The sequence below is a fragment of the Crocodylus siamensis genome, chromosome 2, assembly GCF_052110815.1.
Source record: "Crocodylus siamensis isolate JL-2025a chromosome 2, ASM5211081v1, whole genome shotgun sequence".
NCBI lineage: Eukaryota > Metazoa > Chordata > Crocodylia > Crocodylidae > Crocodylus > Crocodylus siamensis.
Genome location: NC_143396.1, coordinates 15438293 through 15462837, shown reverse-complemented (window position 1 = coordinate 15462837; position 24545 = coordinate 15438293). Strand labels below are relative to the sequence as shown.

The following is a 24545-nucleotide window of genomic DNA, read 5'->3' as shown; positions in this document are numbered from 1 at the left end:
ATAGTTAGATAAGGATGATCCAACCTCAGGCAGGGGGTTGGATGAGATGACTTCTGGAGGTCTCTTCCAGCCCTACTTTTCTATGATTATTGGTAGTCTCTTTCCTTATTTTAATTGTAGTTAATTCAACTAGTTCAGTTCTCTGATGGTTTAAGGAGTGAGTCTATGTAATTTACATCAGGTTTCTATTTTGCATTGAGTTACACTGTGATCAGGAACATGCATACAGATTTCCAACGGTCTTGGAGTGGCAGGTGCTGTAATGGTGCCTTGCCACTGGGCTGTGGTGAGTGTTTAGCTGACTGTTAGCCAGCGATGGAAAATGGACACACACACACACACACCATAAACAAGTTAACCTTCCTTATTAGTGTTTTACCTCCAGTTCTAAGGCTTCCCCAGGGTTAGGGGGTTTCCAGTGTAAGAATGGCTTCTATCAATACAAAATATTTCATCTATCCACACATCTGGTTAAAGTTATGAAACTGAATGCTTCAGTGCCACTGGAGCCAGCCATATGCTGTTAGAGCTTGTATCTCCTATGAGGATCATTAAACCTATGTGGGTCCTACAGAAATGGGAGTATATTAGGATCAAGAATTCTCTTGAAAGGCAAGGAAACTGATGCATTGTTTTGTCTAAAATTACGTATTTCTTGTGCTAGCTAAAAAATAAAAATAAAAATTGAGAGCGAGAGAGAGAGCGAGAGTGATCTGGAGTAGTCAAACATTCTGTGCATCTGGACCTCTCACATCCTGGAAGAACTGTATTTTAGACCAAGATTGCCTGCAGGCTTAAATCACCGAGAAAGTATGCCTTTAAGCTACTGAGAGAGTAAGGGGAAATCCAAAGCAGCAAGGTCCCACTTTGGCGAAGGGTAACGTACAGGAAAGGCCATGCCAGAGAGGCCAAGGAAATCCTGATGGAGCCTACTCAAGCCAAGGAAACCTTAAGAGAACATCGGCCCACTGTGATGGAACCCAGGCAACAGCTTCATGAGTGTCTAGTTGGAAGAGGTCTATTATAGCTGTGCAAACGATAAGAAACTTACTGCAAACTGAAACAAAAATATGAAAGCTTATCTTCCATTTCCAAACTAGAAATTAAAAAATAAATTGCAAGAGAACAAGATCCACGAGCGGTTAAAAAAACCCATTACATACAGATAATACTTCTTTTGATTAATCAGGTTACTTAAAAGATGTCTTGCATTTAAAACTAGCCTTTTCTTTTGTATTTAGCATTATTTAAAACAGCTTTATTTAACTAATAAAAAGCTATTTTCAAAAGCTGGTTTTGTGTAACTTAAGCAACTCTGCCTGACTCATGCAAAACCTGGATATTCTTTCAAACTGCAGCACGCACCTCACTTTTAGCTCTGGAGCTCTCCAGTTCATTTCCCTGTCAGCCTATAGGACAAGCTGTCCCCCAGTTAAAAATTAATTTAATTGAATTCCAATTTCTATCCAAAGGCAGTATGATCCAAGTGACAAGGAGAAAAGAAATTATTTAGTAAATAAGACGTGTCATTCATTGTTAACATAATAACGATGTAAAAATAACATATCTGAATAATAGTATGAACAAACATTTTTAGCTGCTTTAAAAGGGGAGGGGGAACTGCTGGCTGGGAGCATGCATCAGCCATTACACCGTGAACAAGCTATACAATTATGCAAACACAACAAGTGTATTGCAATAGCTTACAAATCAGTATCTTTTGATATCACTATAGTTATGTCTGTCTGTCTGCTCACAGACACCAGGAATCTCTTACTGCAACCATCTTGATGTTTAGTTTGAAGGACTGTATTGAGGCCACTTCCAGGATGGCATTCAGTGCTTATCACCGAGTCCAAGCCTTGTTTTGACTCACTGGGTGTCTACATGAGACATTTACTGTGGAGTTGCCTAATTAGCTCCACAGTAAAATTTCTCAGCATCTACATGTGCAGTGCTATCAGGACTCAGGAAACTAATCAACTATACCACAAATTAGTACTTGTAAAACACAAGTACTATCCTGCAGCAGAGTTTTTCACTGTGCAGCAATGTGCATGTAGATGCTGACCTGGAAAACTGGGGCACAAGGGTGCTTCATTGCGGGGTCTATCTGCTGGCTAGCTCCACACCAGAACACCCTCATGCCCCAGCCAGCCCCTACAAAGCACACTGAGTTAAGTCAGAGCAACCCCAGGGGCTGACAGGCTGACTCCCCAGGTCTCCCTCCTCCAACCCAGCTCAACGTGTTGCAGTCCTGGGTGCATGTTCAAACGTGGGGCTCACCAGCAATAAACTCTACAATACGCATTAGAGTTTACTGCTGTGCATTAAAGCACATCACGATGATACTAACTGTCGAGATCTGTTTGCACATGTGTTCACAAATAAGGAATTTATTTCTGGATAATCTTCTCCCAAGTAGCACAAAAATTTGTGAATTTCCACTGTTGAAAACTTGAACTTAGTGTTACACTGAAGATCAGCGAGTTCTATTTGCAGTTCTTGAGGGGCATCTTCCACAGGAAAGGGAAATTGGGTACTGAGAGACTGACCTTTGCTTCATGGCTCCACAAGTCAGAGAACCTGCCTTGTAATTTGTGTCTGAGATCAGCAATCTTGACCACATACTTCTTCAAGCCTGCGCTACCTTCAATCCCAGTAGCACTGGGCAGTGACTTCAACGTGGGGAAATGTGCTACACTGCACTGAGAAAGCTGCTTCTTTGAAAGAGGCAATTTAATTGTAAAGGCACACAGTGTCGTCAAACTTAGTCATAATGTGGTACCAACTCAGCATTATCATATTCAGAGTATTGAGATCTCACGTCCACAATGAAGGGAAGGTCCTGCAAACAATCTTCATCTTGCAGTTTAGTCACAGGTTTCCGTTTCTTGCTCATAAATACTTGAGTCTCACACTCTGAGGATGGGCCAGTACATTTCAGTCCATCTGGCAGTTCATAATGAAAGCCAACTTCCTCCAAGAGCTAGCTGCTAATGGTTGAGGGCCTTGGCTCAGGGTTAAATTTACTGTTTAACTACAAGTTCATCACATGATCCACGCTCAGAATTTCTGGCACAAATTGTTCCCTGATGCAGAACACAATGAAAAATACAAAGCTCATGATCTGGATCAAGACTCTGCCTTTTGCGCTCAAGTTTCATCACAAATCTCCCCTTCTTATTATGGAAAGTGGCCAGGCTGCTGCAATATTCGCTGTCCTTTTCAAGTCCGCACCTAATTTGTCCACAGCCTAGCCACACTGTTAAAACTGTCCTCTCTTGTACTTATACCTTCCACTGGCACAAACTCCACAAATTCCTGTTACACTCATACCTTGACCGACATCCCAAATGAACATAGCTAGCTGTGCAATAGGTCACTCTCATCAAAACTTTCACAGAATCATGGAATAGCAGGATTAATAGGGAGGTTGGAGTTTGCGCAGTTCAAGTGTATGAGTAACTTGCTATTAAAAACATCCAACGATAGATTCCAGCACTGCTGCATTACCTGTTCCAATGCTCAACCACCCTCGGAGAGAACATTGTCCAATCTAAATTCTTGCTGTAATTTAAAACCGCTACTCCTTGTCCTAGCCCCAGTAGCCATAGTAGAAAATCTAATCTTCATCCTTCCTATAGCCACATTTAAGGTATTTGAAGATTTATAAAATCCCACCTCAGTTCTTTCAGCCTAGCCTCACAAGTCACGCTTTGCAGGCCTCTACTTTTTGTCATCCTGCATTAGACGCTTCTTAAATTTGTCCTTCTTACTTGCAATCAGGGGCCAGTGCTGAATTGAGCAGAAGAATTACTCTCCTTGATTTGCAAGTGACACTGCTATTAATACAACTCAGTATGCTATTGGCTTTTTTTTTTTTTTTCAAACAAGAGCTCACTGTTGACTCATCATATTTAACTTCACGATCCAGGGTGACCCTAGGTCCTTCTCTGCAGTACTGCAGCCTAGAGCAGGGGTGGGCAAAATGTGGCCTGGGGGCTGTATGCGGCCTGCTAGGCCATTCTATCCAGCCCACGGGGCCCCTAAAAAAATTAGAAAATTAATATTTATCTGCCCTGGGCTGCCTGTCAGGCAGCTCTCGATGGCTTGCCAAAACTCAGTAAGTGGCCCTCTGCCCAAAATAAATCGCCCGCCCCTGGCCTAGAGACTCCTTTCCCAATCTACATTTGTGCATGTTATGGCACTTCTTGTTGAATTTCACCTGACTGATTGGGGACCATTTCTCCATTCTATCCTGGTCATTCTGGATCCTAGCCCTACAACTCCAGAGTGCCTGCAACTGTACCCAACTTGGTGCCTCTCAATTTGCTACATGTACGCCCAAACCTATTTAACAAATCAGTAATGAAGATGTTAAATGATACTGGACCTAGAACAGACCCTGGGAATTCCACTTGATACCTCCCCCTAACAAGCTACTGAGCCAATGACTGTTCACTGAGGACAATCATCCAAACAGTTGTGTATCTACCTTACAGTACTTCTGTCCATCCATTTCAGGGGTGGACAAAACAGAGGTGCGGCCAACAGTTGGATTCCATTTCCCAGCAGCCCCTGCTCGCATGGTTGGGGCTGGTCTTCATGGAGACCCCAGCCACTACACTGTGATAGCACAAGGCTGGGGTTGCTATGGAGACCGGCTCCAGCCGTGCTGGCAGGGGATGCGGTAGGGCAGGGGACTGCTCCGAAGCCACTGGGTTCTTGCAGCAGGGGCAGCTTGGTCTGGGGCCAGGGCAGAGCTGCAATCTGTCTCTTGCATGCTCTGGGCAGGGGCGCACAGGTAACGACGGATCACAGCTCTGCCCTGGCCCCAGACCAAGTTGCCCCCTGCTGCAAGATCCCAGCGGCTCCAGAGAAGCCCCCTGCCGTGTCCCATGCCTTGCTAGCGCCTGTCTCCAATGCAACCCCAGCCTTGCACTATCACAGTGCAGCAGCTGGGGTTTCCATGGAGACTGGCCCCTCGCTGTAGCTGCACTGGGAACAGCACTCCCAGCCCTGCGGGCAGGGGCTGCTGGGAAATTGAGTCCACTGCCAGCCAGATCCAGCCCACGGACTAGACTTTGCCCACCCCGGTCTATTTCCTTAGCTTACTAATGGAAGACAGTGTCAAAAGCCTTGCTAAGGTCAACGTATATCACATCCATAGCTCTCTTCATCCCAGAACCTGTCATTGAAATAAATCAAGTTGATCAAACATGATTTGCTCTTGGTTAATCCATGCTGGGTGTTTTAGATCACTTTGCTTTCCTCCAGATGCTTAGAAATAGTAAGGTCAAACTGACCACTTTCATTCCCCAGATCCTCTTCCTTCCCCTTCTTAAAAGGTGGGCTCTGTATTAGCCCTTTTCCAGTCATCTTGGACCTCAACCAGTCTCCCTGAACCCTTAAAAACAACAGGCAATGGATCTAAAATTAAATCTCAGCCAATGTTTTTGTACTCTCAGGTGCATCAAGTTTAGCCTTGCCAGCTTTAAAACATATAGCTTCTCTACATAGTCCCTAACCAAGGGGCGGGCAATTATTTGGGCCCAAGGACTACATAAGAAGTTTTGATGAACTGTTATGGACTGGGTCAGCGCCACCCCACTCCCATCCCCTCCCCCCCGCTCTCCTCCCCTCCAACTCATCAAAACTCCTATGGGGCTTTGGGCAGACAAAGAGTAGTGCTTGGGAGCAGGATGGGTGGGCAAGGCCAGGATCATGTGGCTAGGTCATGGGGCAGTGATAGCTTGGGGCCAGGGCTAAGCTGAGATCCACTCCCTGCATATCTGTCCTGTGGGGGAAGGGGAGGTGTGTATGCGTGCATGGGGGGAGAGGGGTGGCTGTCTGAGCACTAGGTCCCGGAAGCCAGTCGAGGGTGAGGGAAGAAAGGGGGAGGCAGCAGAGCTCAACCCAGCGATGCGATCTGTGGCTGCCCCCAAGGAGCTCTGCACGGGGCCGAGCCCCACCTAGGGCAGCCCATGCTGTGCTCCCACCCACCAGCCCAGTCAGCGCACAGCTTCTGGTGGGGCTGTTCCCAGTGCAGCTGCAGCCAGCCAGGTGCTGCTTTGGCTCCCCTCACCTCCAGCTGGAACTGCCCAGCTAAAGCTGCTCAACTGAATCTCACCTGTAGTGCAACGTGGGCCACCCCTGGAGCTGAGGGGAGCAGAGCAGCACTCAGCCCGCTGTAGCTGCACTGGGAACACCTCTGCCAGAAGCCGTGTGTGCTGGCCGGGGCCTGGGCTGATGCGGCTGTTCTGCTCCCCTTACCTCCATTTGCGGCTCCTCCTCCTGCTCCTGACCCTGCTGCGCCACTTTGAGCAGAGGGGAGGTGGCGGGGGGTACAGCTGGGCAGCTCCTGCCTCAGTGTGCTGGGCTCCGGCTCCAGTTCCCACTGCTTTCCAGCCAAATCCACCTGCCCCTTTTTCTTTGCACTGGGCTAGTTTGTTCTGGAGCCATTAATAAGGCTTCCTTAAAAAGCAGACAAGCTCTTTTGGATGCCTTTTCCTCTCAGACTTGCTCTGCAGGGGATCGCGCCTACCCAGTTCTCTAGCTTCGTTTGTCTGCTTTTCTGAAGTCCAGTGTCTTTATGTTTGACCCCTCTCCCACAACCCTAAGCATAAGTTAAGCTATATGACTCCTTAAAATGCACACAAACTAGCTTACTCCCCTGCTTAGCAAATTAACTAATCCTTTTTTTTTTTTTTTAGTAAAAGCTACACTTGGTCACAATTATTTTATGGGTAGCAACCAACTAGAATTATTCTCTCTATAGGACAAGAAAAAGCACATGTGCAAAAACAACAACAGATTTAAACCAAGGTTTCTTTCTTATTGCTCTAAATCACTTATTTCTCATTTAAAATAACTGATTTAAGTGGATACAGGATTTTTATGATGCCTACAAGTATAGGAAAGGCAAGAAGATATTCATTAATCAAAAGGACAGGTATCAGACCCAATAGGCAACATTTTCCGTAACATCAAATAAAACATCAAGAATATATTAAATTAATTATGAGAGAGCGAGTATGTGAGAGCATCCTCCCACACCCCCTCAACCAAATACAGAATCCACTAAGGTCTACATTTTTTTGCTTGGATCTTATCTACTCTTCTTGCCAAAGCAACAGCCACCAAGAAAGCAGTTGCCCTAAAATACAAACAAACAGTGGAGCAGGATGCTTTAGGTTTGAACCCACCAAGGATGTCAATAGCAAGAAGTGGGATCACTCACATGATGGAACATTATGGTCAGGCCCTTAAGAAACCTCAGTCTCACAACTGCTAAGGGACAGAAGACTGATCAATTTTCCACCACAGGATGGTTGGCTGATAAGCTAGCCAGACGCACCTTAACTGAGCTCCAGGTTGGTATGACAGGTTGATAAAGGAAGAGATCTCACACACCGGAACATCAGTGTACACCTAGCTAGGCAAGTCTTCTTAAATTTATCCTTTTCTAGTATGAATGAAGGAATTGAGAAGAAAATAGCAGGTTCATTCTTCTGCCAAGAGCCAAATGACACCCTGAACCTCACAGCACAGATATGTCAATTCAGATGGAACAGCCTCCCTTCTGAGTTGGTCCAGGAGGGACAGGACTGCCTTAGATTGGTTCACCCCCAGGATCTAAAGCAGGGGTAGGCAACATTTTTTGGCCGGAGAGCCGAAAAAACTACAATCTCTACCTTGGAAGGTGCCGACATGCTGGAGTCTAGAGCAGCTGTTCGCAGCCTCCCAGCTGCAGCCAGCTCACGGAGCCCGGTCTGCTTGCAGCAGGGCTTGACTTCCAGCTGCTGGCTGGGAACAGCCTGGGGTCCATGGCTGGCAGCAGCTGCTTAGAGCCTGGGCTGGTGGTGGTGTGCCGAGCAAAATGGTCATGTATGCCATGCTCGGCACACGTGCTGGGGGTTGCTGATCCCTGATCTAAAGGAACATCTTGAAAGTGGAATTACTTTGGCCAGATTGGAGCCAGCAAGATCAACTGTGCAGAGTCCATCTTGCCTCACATGGTACTCACAAAAAATAGAGATATGAATAGAAAAATATACCAATCTTCCTGATTGTGAAATAAGCAAGACAGACCATGAGCTTAGGGTCATGCCCCATACAGTGCTAAAGGACCTGTGCTTCTTGTTCTGAGATAGAATGTACTTCGGGCATTGTCAGACCTGAAGAACAAAGTCTTCTGCTTCCTTGTTTACTGCAGTTGTTGCAGTGGCATGGTCCATCATGCAACGCCCAGGATATCATGCAAGAGTACCTGGTATGTTCTACATATCATCCCGAGTGCTGATATATTTGAATAAGGTTTTTTCTTCTCCTCTGAAAACCAGAACAACTTGCACTCTGAGGTCACTGATGTGCACTCCCCATCCTTGCAGGGAAGTGTTTGTCATGAGGGTCACTGAAGGCTGACAGGGGAGAAACTGGGCACCCCCTGCATACATTGGATAATTTCTTAGATCAGGGACAGACAAGAGGCTAGAGTAGCCTCTGCATGTGAAATGTGGCAGACCGGGGAGACTGGGAAAACAGACAATACAGCAGCAGACAGGGCAGGGGCTAGAAGACAAAACGGCAAAAACCAGGCAGGGAGCATAAAGCAGAGCAGTAGACTGGGTAGGTAGGTAGATTCTGTCTCCATGAGGCCTGCAGGGAACTTTCACCTACCAAATACATTCCTAGTGTATGCTGTCAGATTCTCGATACATGCCAAAAAACACTCAAATACAGACGCTGTATTGTGCCAACAGGGCTTGGTGTTAAGACTATACTGACCTTGGTAGAACAAAGTTCCAGCTAGTCAACATTTTAACCTTTTTTGGATTCCTTTTCCTGTTGAATACTGAAAATGTCCTTTGCCTGCTTGTTAATGCTGGCAATGGCAAGACAGGAAGGTGTGGAGAGTGTAAAAAGAAGTCAGCACCCTAGAGGAATTTGGTACCATTTGTCTATGTTGCATGAGGGGTAGCATGCATCTGCCAGAAATCTTTGCTGAAACCATAACGACCATGCTTACGGGGAAGACCACTTTACTGAGAACAGGTTGTTGCAATATTGCCAACTGTTTGTGGGAAGACCCACAAACTTCTCTAGCTGAGCAATCCATCTTTTGGAGTCTACAAAGCCTACTGTACACCTGGGTACAAAATTAGGATTACATCCTTGTCTGGAAGGCAGAGGAGAACAGACTAATATCAGGCTGTTGGCTAGCTCCAGGGAGTTCTGACCTGGACAATAAGGGACTTCTATGTAGGGAGTGTCTATTAAAAAAACCCAAAAAAACCAAAGAACCCCAAACAAACAAAAAAAAAAATCAAAGCTTTGGAGTGCAAGTGAACGAGCCCGATCAACATGATCTGCCAACCTCTGAAGAGGAAACCCAGGGTCTGAACAGCCACATCAGAAAGGCAGAGAAACATCCATGAAGCCAATGGACCAGAAAACCAGGGGATTTGTGGAGACACCCCAGGAGTCCAGTGGGCTTTCCTTGAAGGAAGTCCCACAGCTACAGTAGGACTGAATGTGTATGTGAAACTGGGGACATTTTCAGAGTGGAAAGAAGAGTTCAACAAGAATTCTCTATTGGTTGGGCTGACCAACATGAAACCAGGGACAAGTACCTGAGTGGCGCTACTTTGGGAAGGCCTGACAGATCTGGGGTTAGTGCTGCTAGGATTAGTAAGATTACACAGTCTTTCAGTTCTGCCTAAGGTGCCAACTTGCTCAGAGCTGTTAAGCACAATGACACTGAAGGAGATAGAGGAACAGTCAAATAAGGTGGGGTAGCCAGAGATGGCTGAGGGTAACTGAGGTACTGGGTACTGAAGCTATAGATCTGTGGTAGGTGTACAACTGAAGGCAAACCTCAGTGTTACCTAGATGTTTGTCTTCATTTCCTGGACACTGCCAGAGGGGCTTCATAGAGCCAGGGTTTGTGCTGGTATGGTGCAGTGCTTCATCTGTAGCCTGTATGGACTCTGTCTTGTTGGAGAGTGAACAAGAAAATGGGAGACCCAGGATAGGCAACTCCCTCGGATTTATCCTGAACTCTGTGCTCCGTAGACAACTTACGTGGTACAGATGGGGAAGATGAGTCTGTTCAACATACAAGTTGTGTTCTTCAAGGTTCTGATGCAATGGTTCAGATCAGCAGCTTCCTCCATGGCACTTACCCACAAGGTAAACCTTGGGCCTAACTTTATGTTCCTTTCCTGTCTAGAAAGGGAAGAGTTTATAACTAGACTATTTCTGAAGTAGCCAGGTTCCCCTAGACAATAAAGGCAATTAGTGTGCTCATCTGGATGGAGAACACTAGGTCCAGACATTTAGGAAAACCCATGACAATCGGTGAGAAAAGGAAAGGGATGGGGAAAGAAACAAGAGAGGCTTGAAGATGCATGGGAGAACAATGGAGGTTCATGGAACATGAGGAAAGGCATGAAACAGGCATGTGGGTACAGGTATTACTAGGGTAAAACAGTCCCTGAGCTAAAGGGCTTAAGGCACTAGTATGCCCAGTAAGGAATGTGTGTATGGGCAAGCACTTGAGGGATAGATAACCTGCTTTCCACTTTCTGCCCTGTGGCACAACTCAAGTGGGTGCACTAGTGATCATTTTAGGCCTCAAAAATCTAATAAATGCTGTTAACACTACAGGGATTTTTGCTACTAAACTTAGCATTTTGCTTTGCCTGTTCATCAGCTTAAGTTCTATGTACTGCCAAACAGTAGGCTACATAAAATAAATAACACTAGATTTTTCTGTTTCCCCCCTATAATGCCAAGTAATACTATTTAGGTTTTATTTATGAACATGTAAGAGGCAGTACAGTTGATAAATCAGACTGTGTATAGAAGAGATGGCCATAAGTTGTAGGAAGATCTAGGTTGATCATTGTTAATCTAAACCTAGAGGTAGTTATTTACAGTAATGAATGTATCACATCTTCCTAAGTTTAACTAGTAAAATATTACATGCATCATTCAAGTCAAATCCTTGAAATCTACACTAATATTTTTTTTAATTGTATTTAAAAAAAAAATCAAAGATGATGCTGGAATACAAAAATACTGCCTGTTATTGCTGACCAATATTTTCTCATAGTTTCCTTGCATTTCCCTTGCAGCCTGCCTGCATGTACCTTCTGAGAGCTTATAAAAGAAACATTTTTTTTTATATACAGTCTTATCACAATAGGAACTTAGTCCATGACTAAGGATCTATGACTAGTATTACCATATGCAAATAATACAAATAATCATGTACAGATTATTTTTACAAGCAAAATAATTATCCACCCAGTTAAACAATCCTCAAGTTAAAAAAATAAAATAATAATAGTGTATTCCCTGTACAGTTTATCTACACACTTGTCTTCTGTTCTTAGAAGAAAGTGTCTACGTGACAATTTGAAACCTAATTTCACATATATTAAAAAGTTACCTTATAAGGGGAAATATGAGTGTCTGAAGGAAAGGCCAACATTCCCATCACTTGTCGGACCTCATCCAACTGACTTCCTTCAGCCTGACTGAAATGCTTTCTTGCATGTCTGGAATACAGAAATTAGAATACTTAGACAAATATAAGCTCATTTGAATGAATTAATTTTACTGAAAGAAATTCATTTGCGTAATCAGTACGAAGGATCTTTTGAAAAAAAGAAGGCTCAACTATAGATTATGCACTCAAAGCACAAAACCCAGAGATGATATTGTATTTAAAAAGTCTTGAAAATACATTCTAAGGATTTGAAGGGAAGAACAGTTTTAATCCTAGAGCTTAATCACAGTATTTATTTCTTAGGTCTCTAATTTTAAGATGCAAAAAAAATTATGAACGTAAATTAAAGCATTCTATTACAAAAATAGACAGTGCTAATATCAGTTACACAAACCCAGGGATTCTTTGCATTCCCTTCCAGTATAACAGCCTAGATGTATAGAAAATACCTTGCATACAAATGTAGAGATGAGAAGAGGGAGGAGAGCTAAGAATGATAACCAAGAATTTCATCTAATAAAATGTAAAGCAGCAAACTGGTAACAAAACACACATGGTTTGCTGAGAACAGACTTCGCTATCAAGAGAACCTCATATTCACATCTAAAGAGTATGTGTTTTGAATTTTTTTTCTTCTGATACAAGTCAAACACAGCACTTCAAGTCGAATGTAATGAACTGCATATTAAATATTGTGAAGTTAGGCAATCTTTAATAGGAACAGAATTATTCCATGCTTCCTCAATCAGATTTACATGTTAGCCATTAGAAAAACCCACAGAACTTCATTCTGGAGATTTATTATAAACGATATTATGTTTAAAAAATGCTAAGAGGCTAGCATTTGGAATCTGAGCATAGGAACTGCCATTTACTCTGGCAGACTATATATCCATCTTGCTCAGTATTCTGTGTTGCACAATGACAGAGAATGGATATGGAATGGAAGAGTGAACAGGGTCTCCCCCCTACACGCACACTGTTCCTCTCTCACTAGCAGCCTCTAGCATTTAAGGTCTAGGAAATTCTGATTCAGAGCTGTACCCCTAACTCCCATGCTCAACTGCTACGGATGCACCTTTCCTCCAAGAATCTGTCCAATCCCTTTCTGAATCTGAGTAAACTGTCAGCTTCCACAGTGTCTTGTGGCAATGAGTTCCAAGCTTTAATTACACACACTGTGAAAAAGCTTCCTTTGTTAGTTTTAAAATTACTACCTAAGAGTCATTTTGTGACCCCTCGTTCTTGTATGGTGGAGAGAGTAAATAACTCCCCTCCTCTTCGGCATTTAGTATTTTGTAAACCTCTACGTGCCCCTGCCCGCTCCAAGCATCTGCTTTCTAAACTGAATAGGTCTAGCCTCTTGAACTGCAAACTTCTAGATCATCTTTTCTGTATCTATAGTAGCCAAATGATTTATTGAAAGAAAAACTAAAATATTATTATTTAAAAAAAACCCTATAAAACCTTGAGAACTGTAACATTTAAAAACCAATGATGTAATGTAAGAGTTTACTAAAGGCTAGCCAATATTTTAAGAACACTGGATCAAGGCTTGCTGAGAAAAGGCGTTGTATTACTCAGTCTAAGGCAGCCTATGAGAAGTGCCACGTTTTCCATACTGAAATTCTAAAAGCAATCAAAACCCACAGCATTAAAATTATGAGATGATACACAGTAGTATCATTCCCCAGTCTTTAACAGATAAAGCTGAACCTAGTTGAGCACTTCCACAAAAACAAAACAGAAAATTTGCAGTCACACATAAATGCGATCTAAGCACATGAACTAGGAGTCAGAAAACCTGTATCTGATTCTTGCCTTTACCTTACTGTACAACTACGGAACGTCACTTCAGTGCCTCACGTTTCCAAAACACAAACCACTTCCACAAATAAATGGCATTCCTCATCTCTTGGGCTGAATTCAAAACAGAGCTTTGGGAAAGTTATTTTTAAACATAACTTTGTAAGACGCTGCATTATCTTGGCTCTGCCCAGGCCATTGGTACCATGAGAACAGTTTCTATCAGTTTTTGTACTCCCACTTCCTTCCCTAGCCCAAACCAGGGAATACATGGAAGCTGTGTGGACAGATTGTTTCTAACCAGCTTCTTATAGTGAATGCATAATTTTAGAACGGAAAATATTGTTTTCCAAGTGCTGACAATGTTAGAGGAGCAGCAAAACTACTCTGACAGCTTGAGAAAGGGGATCAGGCAGTCTGAATACATTACAAGGCAATCAGGAGCGCCTGGATGCAGCACTTCAGGGGCAGCTGGCACAAAGCACAAGGTCAGACTCAGTAGCCACAGTACGAAAGAAAAAAGTTTGACTTGGAAGTGAGCAGCATTTTAAAGCTATTGATAAAACTAAATATTTTTTGTTCTAAGTGATGGAGTCAGGAGAAAACGGCAGAGTGAACCAACCACCCCGAAAAAACTGCATTATGGCTTTTGATTCTCAACTGACTTTTAGTGAGAGCATTCCAACAAAATATCACTCACTGATATACAGGAAGAATGCTATGCAAGGCAAACTGGCAGGGATCTTGGGTACTGTCCCAGTTCAGTGCACATGCACAAGCGAACCAGAATAAATGCCTTCGTTGGGTTTTGTGGCTCTTTTGTATACCAGGGAATATGTAATGGATCTTTCAGAGAGCCAATAGCACAGTAATGCTCCCACATCGGCTTGTTAGTCTAACTTAAGTGGAAAGTATAAAAACTATTTCAGACTGCAGTATACAAGATCAAGTAGATAGATGGAAGAACCCTTTCACTCCCATGTCTCTATTACAGGATCAAGATACAATGACTAGCCCATTCAGAAACTAATCTCGTCTCTGTAGCTTCCTGCTATTTTTTTTTTAAAGTTTTTCCTGCTCCCCACAACCTCTCTCCCCCTCTCCCTGCCATGCTCATAAGCCTCCAACAGCTAAGGATGAACCTTTCTATTCAGCCAGTCAGAAATGGGAGGCAAGAAATAGGTGCAATATAGTACTTGTAAGATGAGAACCAAGGCTATTACTCCACAGCAGTATAACACCCCTGGGCCAGTCCTGGGAACCTCCCAAATGAATTCATCCTGCAATGTGTGTTCTGTTATCTTCCGTTCACTGTCTCTTAACAACCTTAACTTGTGTTTTGTCTCCTCTACCATTAGAAGTTCAGCTGCTCTGCCCCATCCCGCACATTGCCATCTGAGTTCTGTAAGACTGTAAAATACGAGATTTGTTTCATGGTCGTTCTGCAATTCTTAATGGAAGAAAAAGCAAAACAGGATATATCTTCATTCTATGAAATCTAATAGACAAGACTGCAACAGGCTCCTGAACAATATTTAAACTTAAGTCTAAAACTAAAACTATTTGGGTTACTCAGATAGGCCAAGCAACATCAACGCTACATGCCCTCAATTACTACAGATGGCCAGTTTGCCTCTTACCTACTGTATTTCATGGTGTATATGTTGACACGGTGTATAGGTCAACCCCCGGGCTTTCTAATCTGAAAGGTAAGGATTTTCATAGGCATGGTGTATAAGCCGGGGTCAGGCTCGGCACTGTGTTGGTGTGGCCCTATCCCCTGCAAGTGGCACTGCTGGTGGTCACAGGGGATGGGGCCACTGTGAGCGGCAGTGCCGAACACCAAGCCCAGAGCCACTCACAGGGGATGAGGCTGCACCAGCCAAGTGCTGAGCCCAACCCCATCCCCTGGGAGCAGCGCTGGGCTTGGCATTCGGCAGCATTGTCCGCAGGATACAGGGTCAGGCTCAGCTGACACGGCCCCATCGCCTGCTAGTGGTTCCATCAGCGCTGCTCGCAGGGGATCGGTCTGTGCCAGCCAAGCATCGAGCCCAGCCTTGTCCCTGATTTTTTGATGTGGTGTGGTGTATAAGTGGAGTTTTGAAGCCCAATTTGTGTGTCCTAAAAAATCAAACTCGACTTGTATACTGTGAAATACGGTACTTCAAATGAAACCTACATCTAACCTACTACAAGCTTAAATGACAATTGTCTCTTACAACTGAAGAAACTATACCCAACATATTTTCTTGGCCTTACTGCAGTCAACGGGAGTTTTTCCACTGACACTGCTGGAGTCAGAATTTTCCTCAGCATCTAAGATTAAAAGTAAAACACCCAAAGATGATGTACTAGTTATTCTCTCAGACTTCTAAAGTGACACTGCAGACATCAGGGAAATACCACATTTGATTTGCTCGTGCTATGAAAGCTCACATACCTAAGCACATCTCTTTTACTGACAGACCAAAGTTTTACTACCATTAACAGAAGCATGTCAAATACTACTATGAACTATGAGTTTGTCTTGTACATCTTGACAGGTTGCAACAGTGGGCGGATGAGAATAGGATGGGGTTTAACACTGATAAGTGCAAGGTGTTGCACATGGGGAGGAAGAACCGGCACCACACTTACAGGTTGGGGAACTCTCCTCTTGCCAGCACGGAGACGGAAAAGGATCTTGGAGTCGTCATTGACTCCACGATGAACATGGGCCGGCAGTGTGGGGAGGCAGTCAAGAAGGCCAATCGTACCCTGTCATGCATCCACAGATGCATCTCGAGCAGGTCCAGGGAGGTGATCCTCCCCCTCTATGCGGCACTGGTCAGGCCGCAGCTGGAGTACTGCGTCCAGTTCTGGGCGCCACACTTCAAGAGGGACGTGGACAATATGGAAAGAGTTCAGAGGAGGGCCACTCGTATGATCAGGGGTCAGCAGGGCAGGCCTTATGAGGATAGGCTACGGGACCTGAACCTGTTTAGCCTCCACAAGAGAAGGCTAAGGGGGGACCTTGTGGCCTGCTACAAACTGGTCAGGGGGGGATCAGCAGGTATTGGGGGAGTCCCTGTTCCCCCGTGCGCTGCCAGGAGTGACCAGGAATAACGGTCACAAACTGGCGGAGGGTAAGTTTAGATTAGATATTAGGAGGCGCTACTTCACAGTCAGGGTGGCTAGGGCCTGGAACCAGCTTCCAGGGGAAGTGGTGCAGGCTCCTAGCCTGGGGATTTTTAAAAGGAAGTTAGATGAGCACCTTGCCGGGGTCATCTGACCCCGGTGCTCTTTCCTGCTAAGGCAGGGGGTCGGACTAGATGATCTACCTAGGTCCCTTCCGACTCTAGCTACTATGAAACTATGAAACTATCTTCACTAAAATTACCAGTTAAAGTCTCACTGAAGATCAGGTAACTGACAGAAAGAGCACAGTTTGATTTTTCAAATCCCAAAATTAATAAATTAACTTCTAACCTGCCTTTAAAGTTGACCTACGTATGATGATGAAGTTCTAAATGTATAGTGTACTTGACAAAACCAGAACCCATTTACCCGAGAAGTCAAATAAAATACATATTTGAGATCCCAAAATGTTTTACACTCATTCTTCTCTGTTGCTGCACCATACACCATTAAAAGCGATTTACAAGTCCCATGGAATTCTACCTGCACGACTGAATGTATTCGCCAGAAAGTAGCAATAATTGAGCAGAGAATGTAAAGTGTTATCAGGGAGGAAGTGTTCACGTTTTTTATTGTGCTCAACGGACCATACTAGAACACCTTTCTTATCTTGAGTACTTCCATGACTGCTAGCAAAGTTCCCCTGAAAAGCACTCTGAAGTTATTCTACTTATCCCCTCCTGCTCAAAGAGAGAGAAAATGAGGAAAAACAAGAACCTGACCAGACCAACTGTTGGAAAGGCAAGGTCAAGAAATGCATTTGTTTCCTTTCTCTCTTTGTCTACATGGTACTGGAGCTCATTAATTAAGATAGTCCCTCCCTTCTCCCAAACCCTCCCCCAAATGATCCACTTGAACACTAAAAAGTTCTGATAAACTTTGGACTCAAGTCTTTCATGATTAGCCATCATTACCAAGCAACTTTATACATCTTTTGCATACTGCCACAAAGAAAAACCTGGAGTGTAATTAAAAGAGCACTTCCAGCTCAAGTGTAAAAATCTGACAAAAGACAGTGTGAAATTAATGTCAACAATACGTCCCTAATTCATGGTTTTTGTAGCAGGTTTTGCTTCTAAAGACTAGTGGGAGGGGAGAAGGCTGCAAATTAAAAGCACAGTATATGAGCCTAAAATTTGATTTTTCTACCTTTGCGTGCGTCACAAACTTAACATTAAACAAATAGTTCGTCTTGCTCTTTTAAGACCCCTTTGACGCACTATTTTAGAATAACTAAGTGGGTACCCATCATATGCTAAAAAGCTTCAGAAATTCACACTTTGTTATTAAATAAGATATATATTTTAAAGCTCATACGAATTGTATCCTAAAAGCAATATGTCACTTTCGAGGTTCTCAGCAGGCAGTAAAGCAAAGCTTTCAAACTTATTTAAACACCAGCTGCGTTTCAACAAAATGTCAGCTCTCCGAGTTCCACTCAGACAGGAAACGACTTGGTAAACAGCCTCTTTCTCTGCTTTCTAATGGATGCCTGACCTATTTATTGCACCATGGACATAATACTGAAAGAATCCTGCTGCAGGCACTTAATAGAAGCAAGCTAATAAAAACAGAAGTTGAGATTGTGTGCTAGAAGTGAGAATTTTGTTACCTTCCAAAAAAACACTGGTTTCCAAAAAAGGTTTGTTAGCTGTCAATAAATCTGGTTTAAACTAGGCAGAAAAATGTTTAAATATTCACTAATCGCTAAAGAGTATTTTCTAATGCATCTATCTTTGGGGGATAGCAGTATAAATGTTGAACAAATGCACACAGCTATGAGTGAATCAATGCTGTCAAAGGCAATGAATTAGACATAAAAAGGCATTTTGCAGTTCCCTTTTACCTTATGGCAGGATATAAAAATCAACTGAGCCAGCACTATAAGAACTGGAAAAGTTTTAATTGCCAGATGCATCCAAGGAAATTTGCTTCCAAGTAGCTTTATATATATATATATATAAACACCAACACAATTTGCTTCTGAAAAACCTAATATGATTATTTAAAATATGCATGTAGTCCAGCTACAGAACAAATTAAGGTTAAACATCAATTTATAGATTGACTTTGCAATACAGGAAGTCTTAAAAAGAATGCCATCTACTTATAATAAAAGGGTGGAATTACTTGCAATCCCTTCTAGTGAGAAGAAAATGAAAAATCCATAAGCTGATTTTGTAGGGTATTTATTGTTAGGCAATGAGGAAAAAGGAAAACTGATTTTACAATAGTGGAAAATAATGAACTTTCTAATCCAAATCTTATGCATTCATTTAAGAAAGCTGGGCATAGAAGTAGCACTCAAGCTGGCCATCATCAGGTGATACTACCCATAGAATAATGGTGCCTAAGGCAGTATCTTCCCAAGCATGAAATGCAGTACATACCCTACACCCCCTCAAAAAAAAAAAAAAAAAAAAAAAAGACAGTAACAGCCACAACAAATAAGTAGGGGTTATGACACTGCAAACTGATCTCTGGTGAGCATCTTAGGACACCTAAACATGTGCTACATGTCTGCTCTGATGCACGCACTGGAGCAGACTCTGCTGGAGCGTATTAATCATATGCGCTCCAGCAGCCATGTCACGTCTATTCAGCGTCCCCTTGCTTCAAAATGGTGGCAGGGGTGCTTGAACTAAAGCTCTTTGAACAAGCTTTAGTTCAAGTGTCCCCCACCACCATTTTGAAGCATGGGATGCTGAATGCATGTGACGCTGCAGGTGCATTAAAGCGGCTCTTGGAGCCTCTTTAATTAAAGCGGATCCCCCTCCCTACCCCCGGGAGCACATGTGTAGACACCCTTAGTTCCATGGGATAGGAGAGTTTTTTTTATTTAGTCACAAAGTAGGGCAGCACCTCAGCCAGTACTGTAGCAAGGGTGGTGCCAGCAATGCACTGGCCACAGGGCACTCTTACGCCGCTCCAGTGCTTTTACAGCAGAAACCATACTGCCCCGTCTGCCAGTCACTCAGCATGGTGCTGACCTTAGAGACTAACTCATTCACAGAAGCCTCACTTCCGACAGAGCTAGTTAGAGCATGTTAATCTAATTTTTAGTTCACAGTTTCTAACCTTACCATTTCAGCTGCATGGTCATGTGATTTGCATGACTGATTACTTCTAGCCTTCTGTTTGTATTTTTTTGTTTTACATTTATTTCCTCTTTCTTATTTACTTTCCAGATGTTTTATTTACTGGGGAGGGGGGGAAGCAAGACGGGGAGCAGGGACAACCGGTACCGAAATAGTTGACCTGGAAACGGTGAATTAAATCCCTGGAGTGACAAAACCAGTGGAGCCAGATTAGAAAGGAGACTTTGTGGTGAAACCCTCAAGTAAAAGATTCAACTGCCAAGAAACAGGTAGTCTTTAAAAAATGGCAGGCCAGAACTTGAACAATGGTATGGTTACATACAAGCAAGCAAAAACCAAACAAGTCCGAAAGATGGGAAATGGTAGATAAAAATCTAGCCAGGAAAATTATAACAAGTTAATGCAAGGGAGACCATCTAAAACTCATCAAGGCAAAAGAGAAAGGCTAGGGACAGAAGTTGCACAAACTGGCTTAAGTGATCAGAAACTAGTTTAAACCTGTAACAGAACAGAAGTTCGGTGTACATAAACCAGTTTTAAAATGGCTGTAACAAGTTTGAGATAAACCTGGTTGAATGTAGCATCAGACTTAACTGATTTGGCTCAAACTGGTTTATGGAATGTCTGTCCCAGACCCCTTGCTGGTTTAAGATAAATCAGACTTCCCCAGCATGCCATTTTCAAACTGGCTTACATTCACTGAACATCTGTTTTGTTACAGGTTTAAATCAGTTTGTGTGTAATGTCTGCTCCTAGCTGCAGAGAAGGGTTGGGGGGGGGGCAGGGAAGGAGTGATGACCAACCCTGCAGAGTCTTACTTCTGTAATCCTGGACTGAAAATCCCAGAGACCTCAGTGACAGCAGGAAGAAATAGTGAACACACAGTGTATGCTGGCTGCATGCCAGAGAGCTGTGTTCTAGCACCCCCCCAGCTTCTGGCCTGAGCAACTGCAGATATGTAGCTGCATTTCCTGAATCAAAAAGTGAGTGTGTGTCCAGCTGTTTTTCAGTTTAATCTCTGCAGTTTAGATTAACCTGCAAAGACTGAATCAATTCAGCCTTGGATTTTTTGACTGTCTGTTCTTAGCCTAAATGACAAGGGACAATGGTAGAAATGAACAAGGTATATTCCAAACTAATTGTAAACTGATTTATAGTTTGAAGCAATACATTGAAATTGACAAAGCCCAAAGAAAGAACTAAGCTCTGCAAGCTGATCCTGGACATGGCAGATCACACAGAGGAGGAGGATATTGCAGAAGCGCTTGGGGGGAAAAAAATAAGTGAAAAAGGGAAGACATCTTGGTTAGAGAAAGTGCAGGTAGATGTCTTACACTGTTGGGACTAGGACACATCAAGCGTCTTAAGAAAAAAAAAAATCACCAAATGAGCAGCACAATATCTTTACTTTGCCTATTTAAAAAAAAAATATAAAGGAAAACACTAGTTGTGCTGACTTGATAATTTTAATGAAGTGGATGTGGCAGTTGGTGAAACTTTTCAATAATCTCCTACAATCAAAACTAAATAGGGCTACTATAGAGATTTTTTTCCAGTAAGCTTTGGCTTACATCAGAATCTATGTTGAATCCATTTTTATTTGTGGTCATCATGGGCACAGTATGTAAGACTATGCAAAAGGGAGACAATGTTCATTAATGACTTACTGATACATGTAAAAAAAAATCATAATATCCAGTTTATCAACTCTGAACATTCTTTGCACAGGCTAAACTGAGTGAGTCAAGGTAAAGTCTATGCTATGTAAGCAAAGAAACAGTCCTAAAAGAAAGAATATCACAGGAAATAAACTTAAAAGAAAGAAGGAATTCAAAATGATTGAACAATGGTTGATGTCTATGGCATCCTTCTTAGTGGATGCCCGGTATCAAACCAAAGACATCTGGTGCAAAGGGAGGGACATATCACAAAGCAACCTTGCTTCTCTCCATTCCTGGACCACAACTATACCACCACCAAACCCAACCAAAACAGGGCCAAAAGGCTTTCTAGATCTAGATTAGTTCCAGTATAGTTCTATAAAGATCACTCTCAATCCCCACTGTCAGAACTGTATGGCATTAATGTTCAACCCTAGTGCCACCATCATTCTCCTTATTGCTCCCAGTTGATACAGGTCATCAGCGAAACGCATGAGACTGTCCGCCAAATCTGGAAGTTATATCAGGTTATACTCTTTCACTGTCAGTACAGATGCAGCAACAGTCCCTTTAGTTTTCCAGCTTCCTGGTAAATTGCCTTACCAATTCCAGATGCTGACATCAACCCCTTACAGGATTCAAAATGTGTATTAACCTACCCATTATGGCAACATTATAGGATTGTGGCAGAAACGTGCCACAGATCCAGCCTTTATAATCAAAACACGTGCACCCTGAAGTAAGTATTGGACTCTTCAGACTCCCCCTGACCCTCAAAAGGGGGAGGGGGAAGGGAAGACAAGTCTGTGACCTTTTCACTTTGAAAAAGGGAAGATCCATTTCTACCACCATTGAAGTGAGGGGTAACGGTATAGAGCAGGGGTGGGCAAAATTCTATCTGGCCTGTGGGGCCCCTCCAAAAAATATTTATTGGCCCATGGCTGCCCCTCTGAAAGCCGGTGGGAAGTGGGCTTCCAAAGGTTGCATGCCATCAGACTGGGTGGAGCTCTGTGGGAGTACAGCTCTTTGTGGGGGGGGCTCTGCCTGCTGCTGCTGCCAGCAGTGGAGGCTGTGCACCATGGGGAGGGCATGTGGCAGGGGCCCTCCCCCCCCCTTCCGAACAGACCCCATACAGCCCCACAACCCCCACTTCCCCCCCCAATCTCACACACACACTTCACCCCCACAACATACAAGAGTAAGACTATTTTGAACTATTATACAATCTTTTGAACTATTATACAATCACCTCTATATACACTATGCAAACTCATGTAAATCAGGGCACAAATCTTTTTTGAAATAAAATTAAAATATGTTATAGTAGATGTTTGATTTTTAGTATACAATTTGGGTTTTTTCTGGTTCCAAGATGGCAACCCCCCTTCCCAAAAGGAGTACTTCCAAAGGCATGGGGTAGGGAGGACTTCTAGTGGCAAAGGTCATGGGTTAGGGGTGGGACTTCTGATCCCAAGGTGGTGATCAAGAGGCAGGGCACCTGTCAAGGGTTGGCGCTGCCCTTGTGGCCCTCATCCAAAGTTAAGTGGCCTGCCAACCAAATTAACTGCACACACCTAGTATAGAGGGTCCCAATTGCCTTGCTAAAGGCCCCAATTGCAAAAGAGGTTCACATTTGCCAGCCTCAAAACGTGACTGAAAAGCTATGTTATCAACCCTCAATTTTATTCTTAGACTAATGTTATGTGGTGTCTGCCATAAAGATTCAGCTACTGATCTCCTATGACTGTGCAATCATGAGATTTTTCCTTAGAAAGTCCCTATGATCGTGGTATGAGATTGGAAATATGGCCCAAGCATACACTAAATGTTCAAACAGCAAGCAATAGAGGACTCCCCCCACCAATCATACTTTGTGAGGGAGGGGCAGTAAGGGCAGGGGGAATGCAGCAGATCTGCAAAACTGAGCACAGGGCTGGCAATATTCTACAAATCATGCTGTGCTCTGGAGGAAAAAAAGAGCTGTAAGTGAAAAGGTCATAGGATTTTGTTTTTCTGATTGAGAAAACTAATTTCAACAGCAAATTGGTATAGCCCTTTTCTCCCCAGCACGACCTGGGGTGACAAGGAACAATGGTAATAAGCTGATGGAGAACAGGTTTAGGTTAGACATCAGACGGCAATATTTTACAGTTATGCTGGCCAAAAGCTGGAACCAACTGCCCAGGGAAGTGTTCCACACCCCTACCTTGGGCAAATTCAAGAGGAGGTTGGATGATCACCTGTCTGGGGTCCTGTGAACCCAGCATTCATTCTTGCCTGTGGCAGGGGGTCAGGCTAGATGATTCGTTCAGGGCCCTCCTGACCCTAGCTACTATGAAACTATGAAATAATCTAGCATCCTTTAAAAATCCCAGCCCAGAATTGCTTTGTTTCCTGTAGGCTACTGCAAGAAGCTGGCTATTATTCAAAAAAACAAGCTGACAATGCAACAAGTGGCCAGCACATGCAGCGCAATTTGGTATGTTCAAACTTGTTGAGATGGAATAAAATGGAAGTATAGGAGCTTCATGATGAAAAGATGAAGCATCCGTCTGCATATCGCAGTCTTGACAGGTAGTGCAGAATTAAGACTTTGATTCCTGCTTGACATTTTGATATGCCATCCAGTTTTAAACAGAACAAGAGCAGTGTTCCAAAACTAAAGATCCTGATTTAAAAGAATGACAGTTTACACTGAAGTTTCTGTGATGCACTATATATTTGATGGGATACTGTACACTTCTTACCGGACACAATTTTATTACTAACTGGTTCAAGTATCCTTATAATTTTAATAGGATGTTTCAAAACAATGTCAGTGAGAATGGGTGTAGAAAACAACCTGATCATTCTAAATACATCAGAAACAGACTTATTATTCAGCATCTTCCCAATATAACAATACAAAACATTACTGCATTGTCTGCATGTTATTAAGTCCCAACATAAGTATCACATTCATTCTAACAGAATCACTCTCTTGTTGTGCCCTGAAATAGTATACTATACTAACTCCTTACCTAGGACCGCTAATTCAAAAGCTTGAGTATAAGTTATTTATTTGATCTCCCAATAAGAAATATCTGACACAAAGAGAGAGAGCATGAACAAGCAAGACAAAGTTACTGTATTGTTAGAATGGGGGAGTCATGAGATCTGGATTTGATGTCCAGTTCTGCCACTGAGTCATATTCCTTTAAGCAAGTGTGCTGTCCTTAAGCAAGTGTGTATTACCCCTACCCATGAAATCATGGGTATAACATTTACCTACCTCACAGGAGTGAG

The 24545-nt window shown here is 43.2% G+C and overlaps 1 protein-coding gene across 3 annotated transcripts in view; it reads right to left on the bottom strand.

Moving 5' to 3' along the window:
• The window catches only part of MAEA (macrophage erythroblast attacher, E3 ubiquitin ligase), a 92722-nt gene that overhangs the window by 8627 nt on the left and 59550 nt on the right, over positions 1-24545 (bottom strand). For all 3 annotated transcript variants that reach the window (XM_090035381.1, XM_090035379.1, XM_090035380.1), the window contains one exon: positions 11459-11567. In XM_090035381.1, the coding sequence (XP_089891507.1) occupies positions 11459-11567 (109 nt within the window). The remainder of the gene's footprint in view (positions 1-11458; positions 11568-24545) is intronic.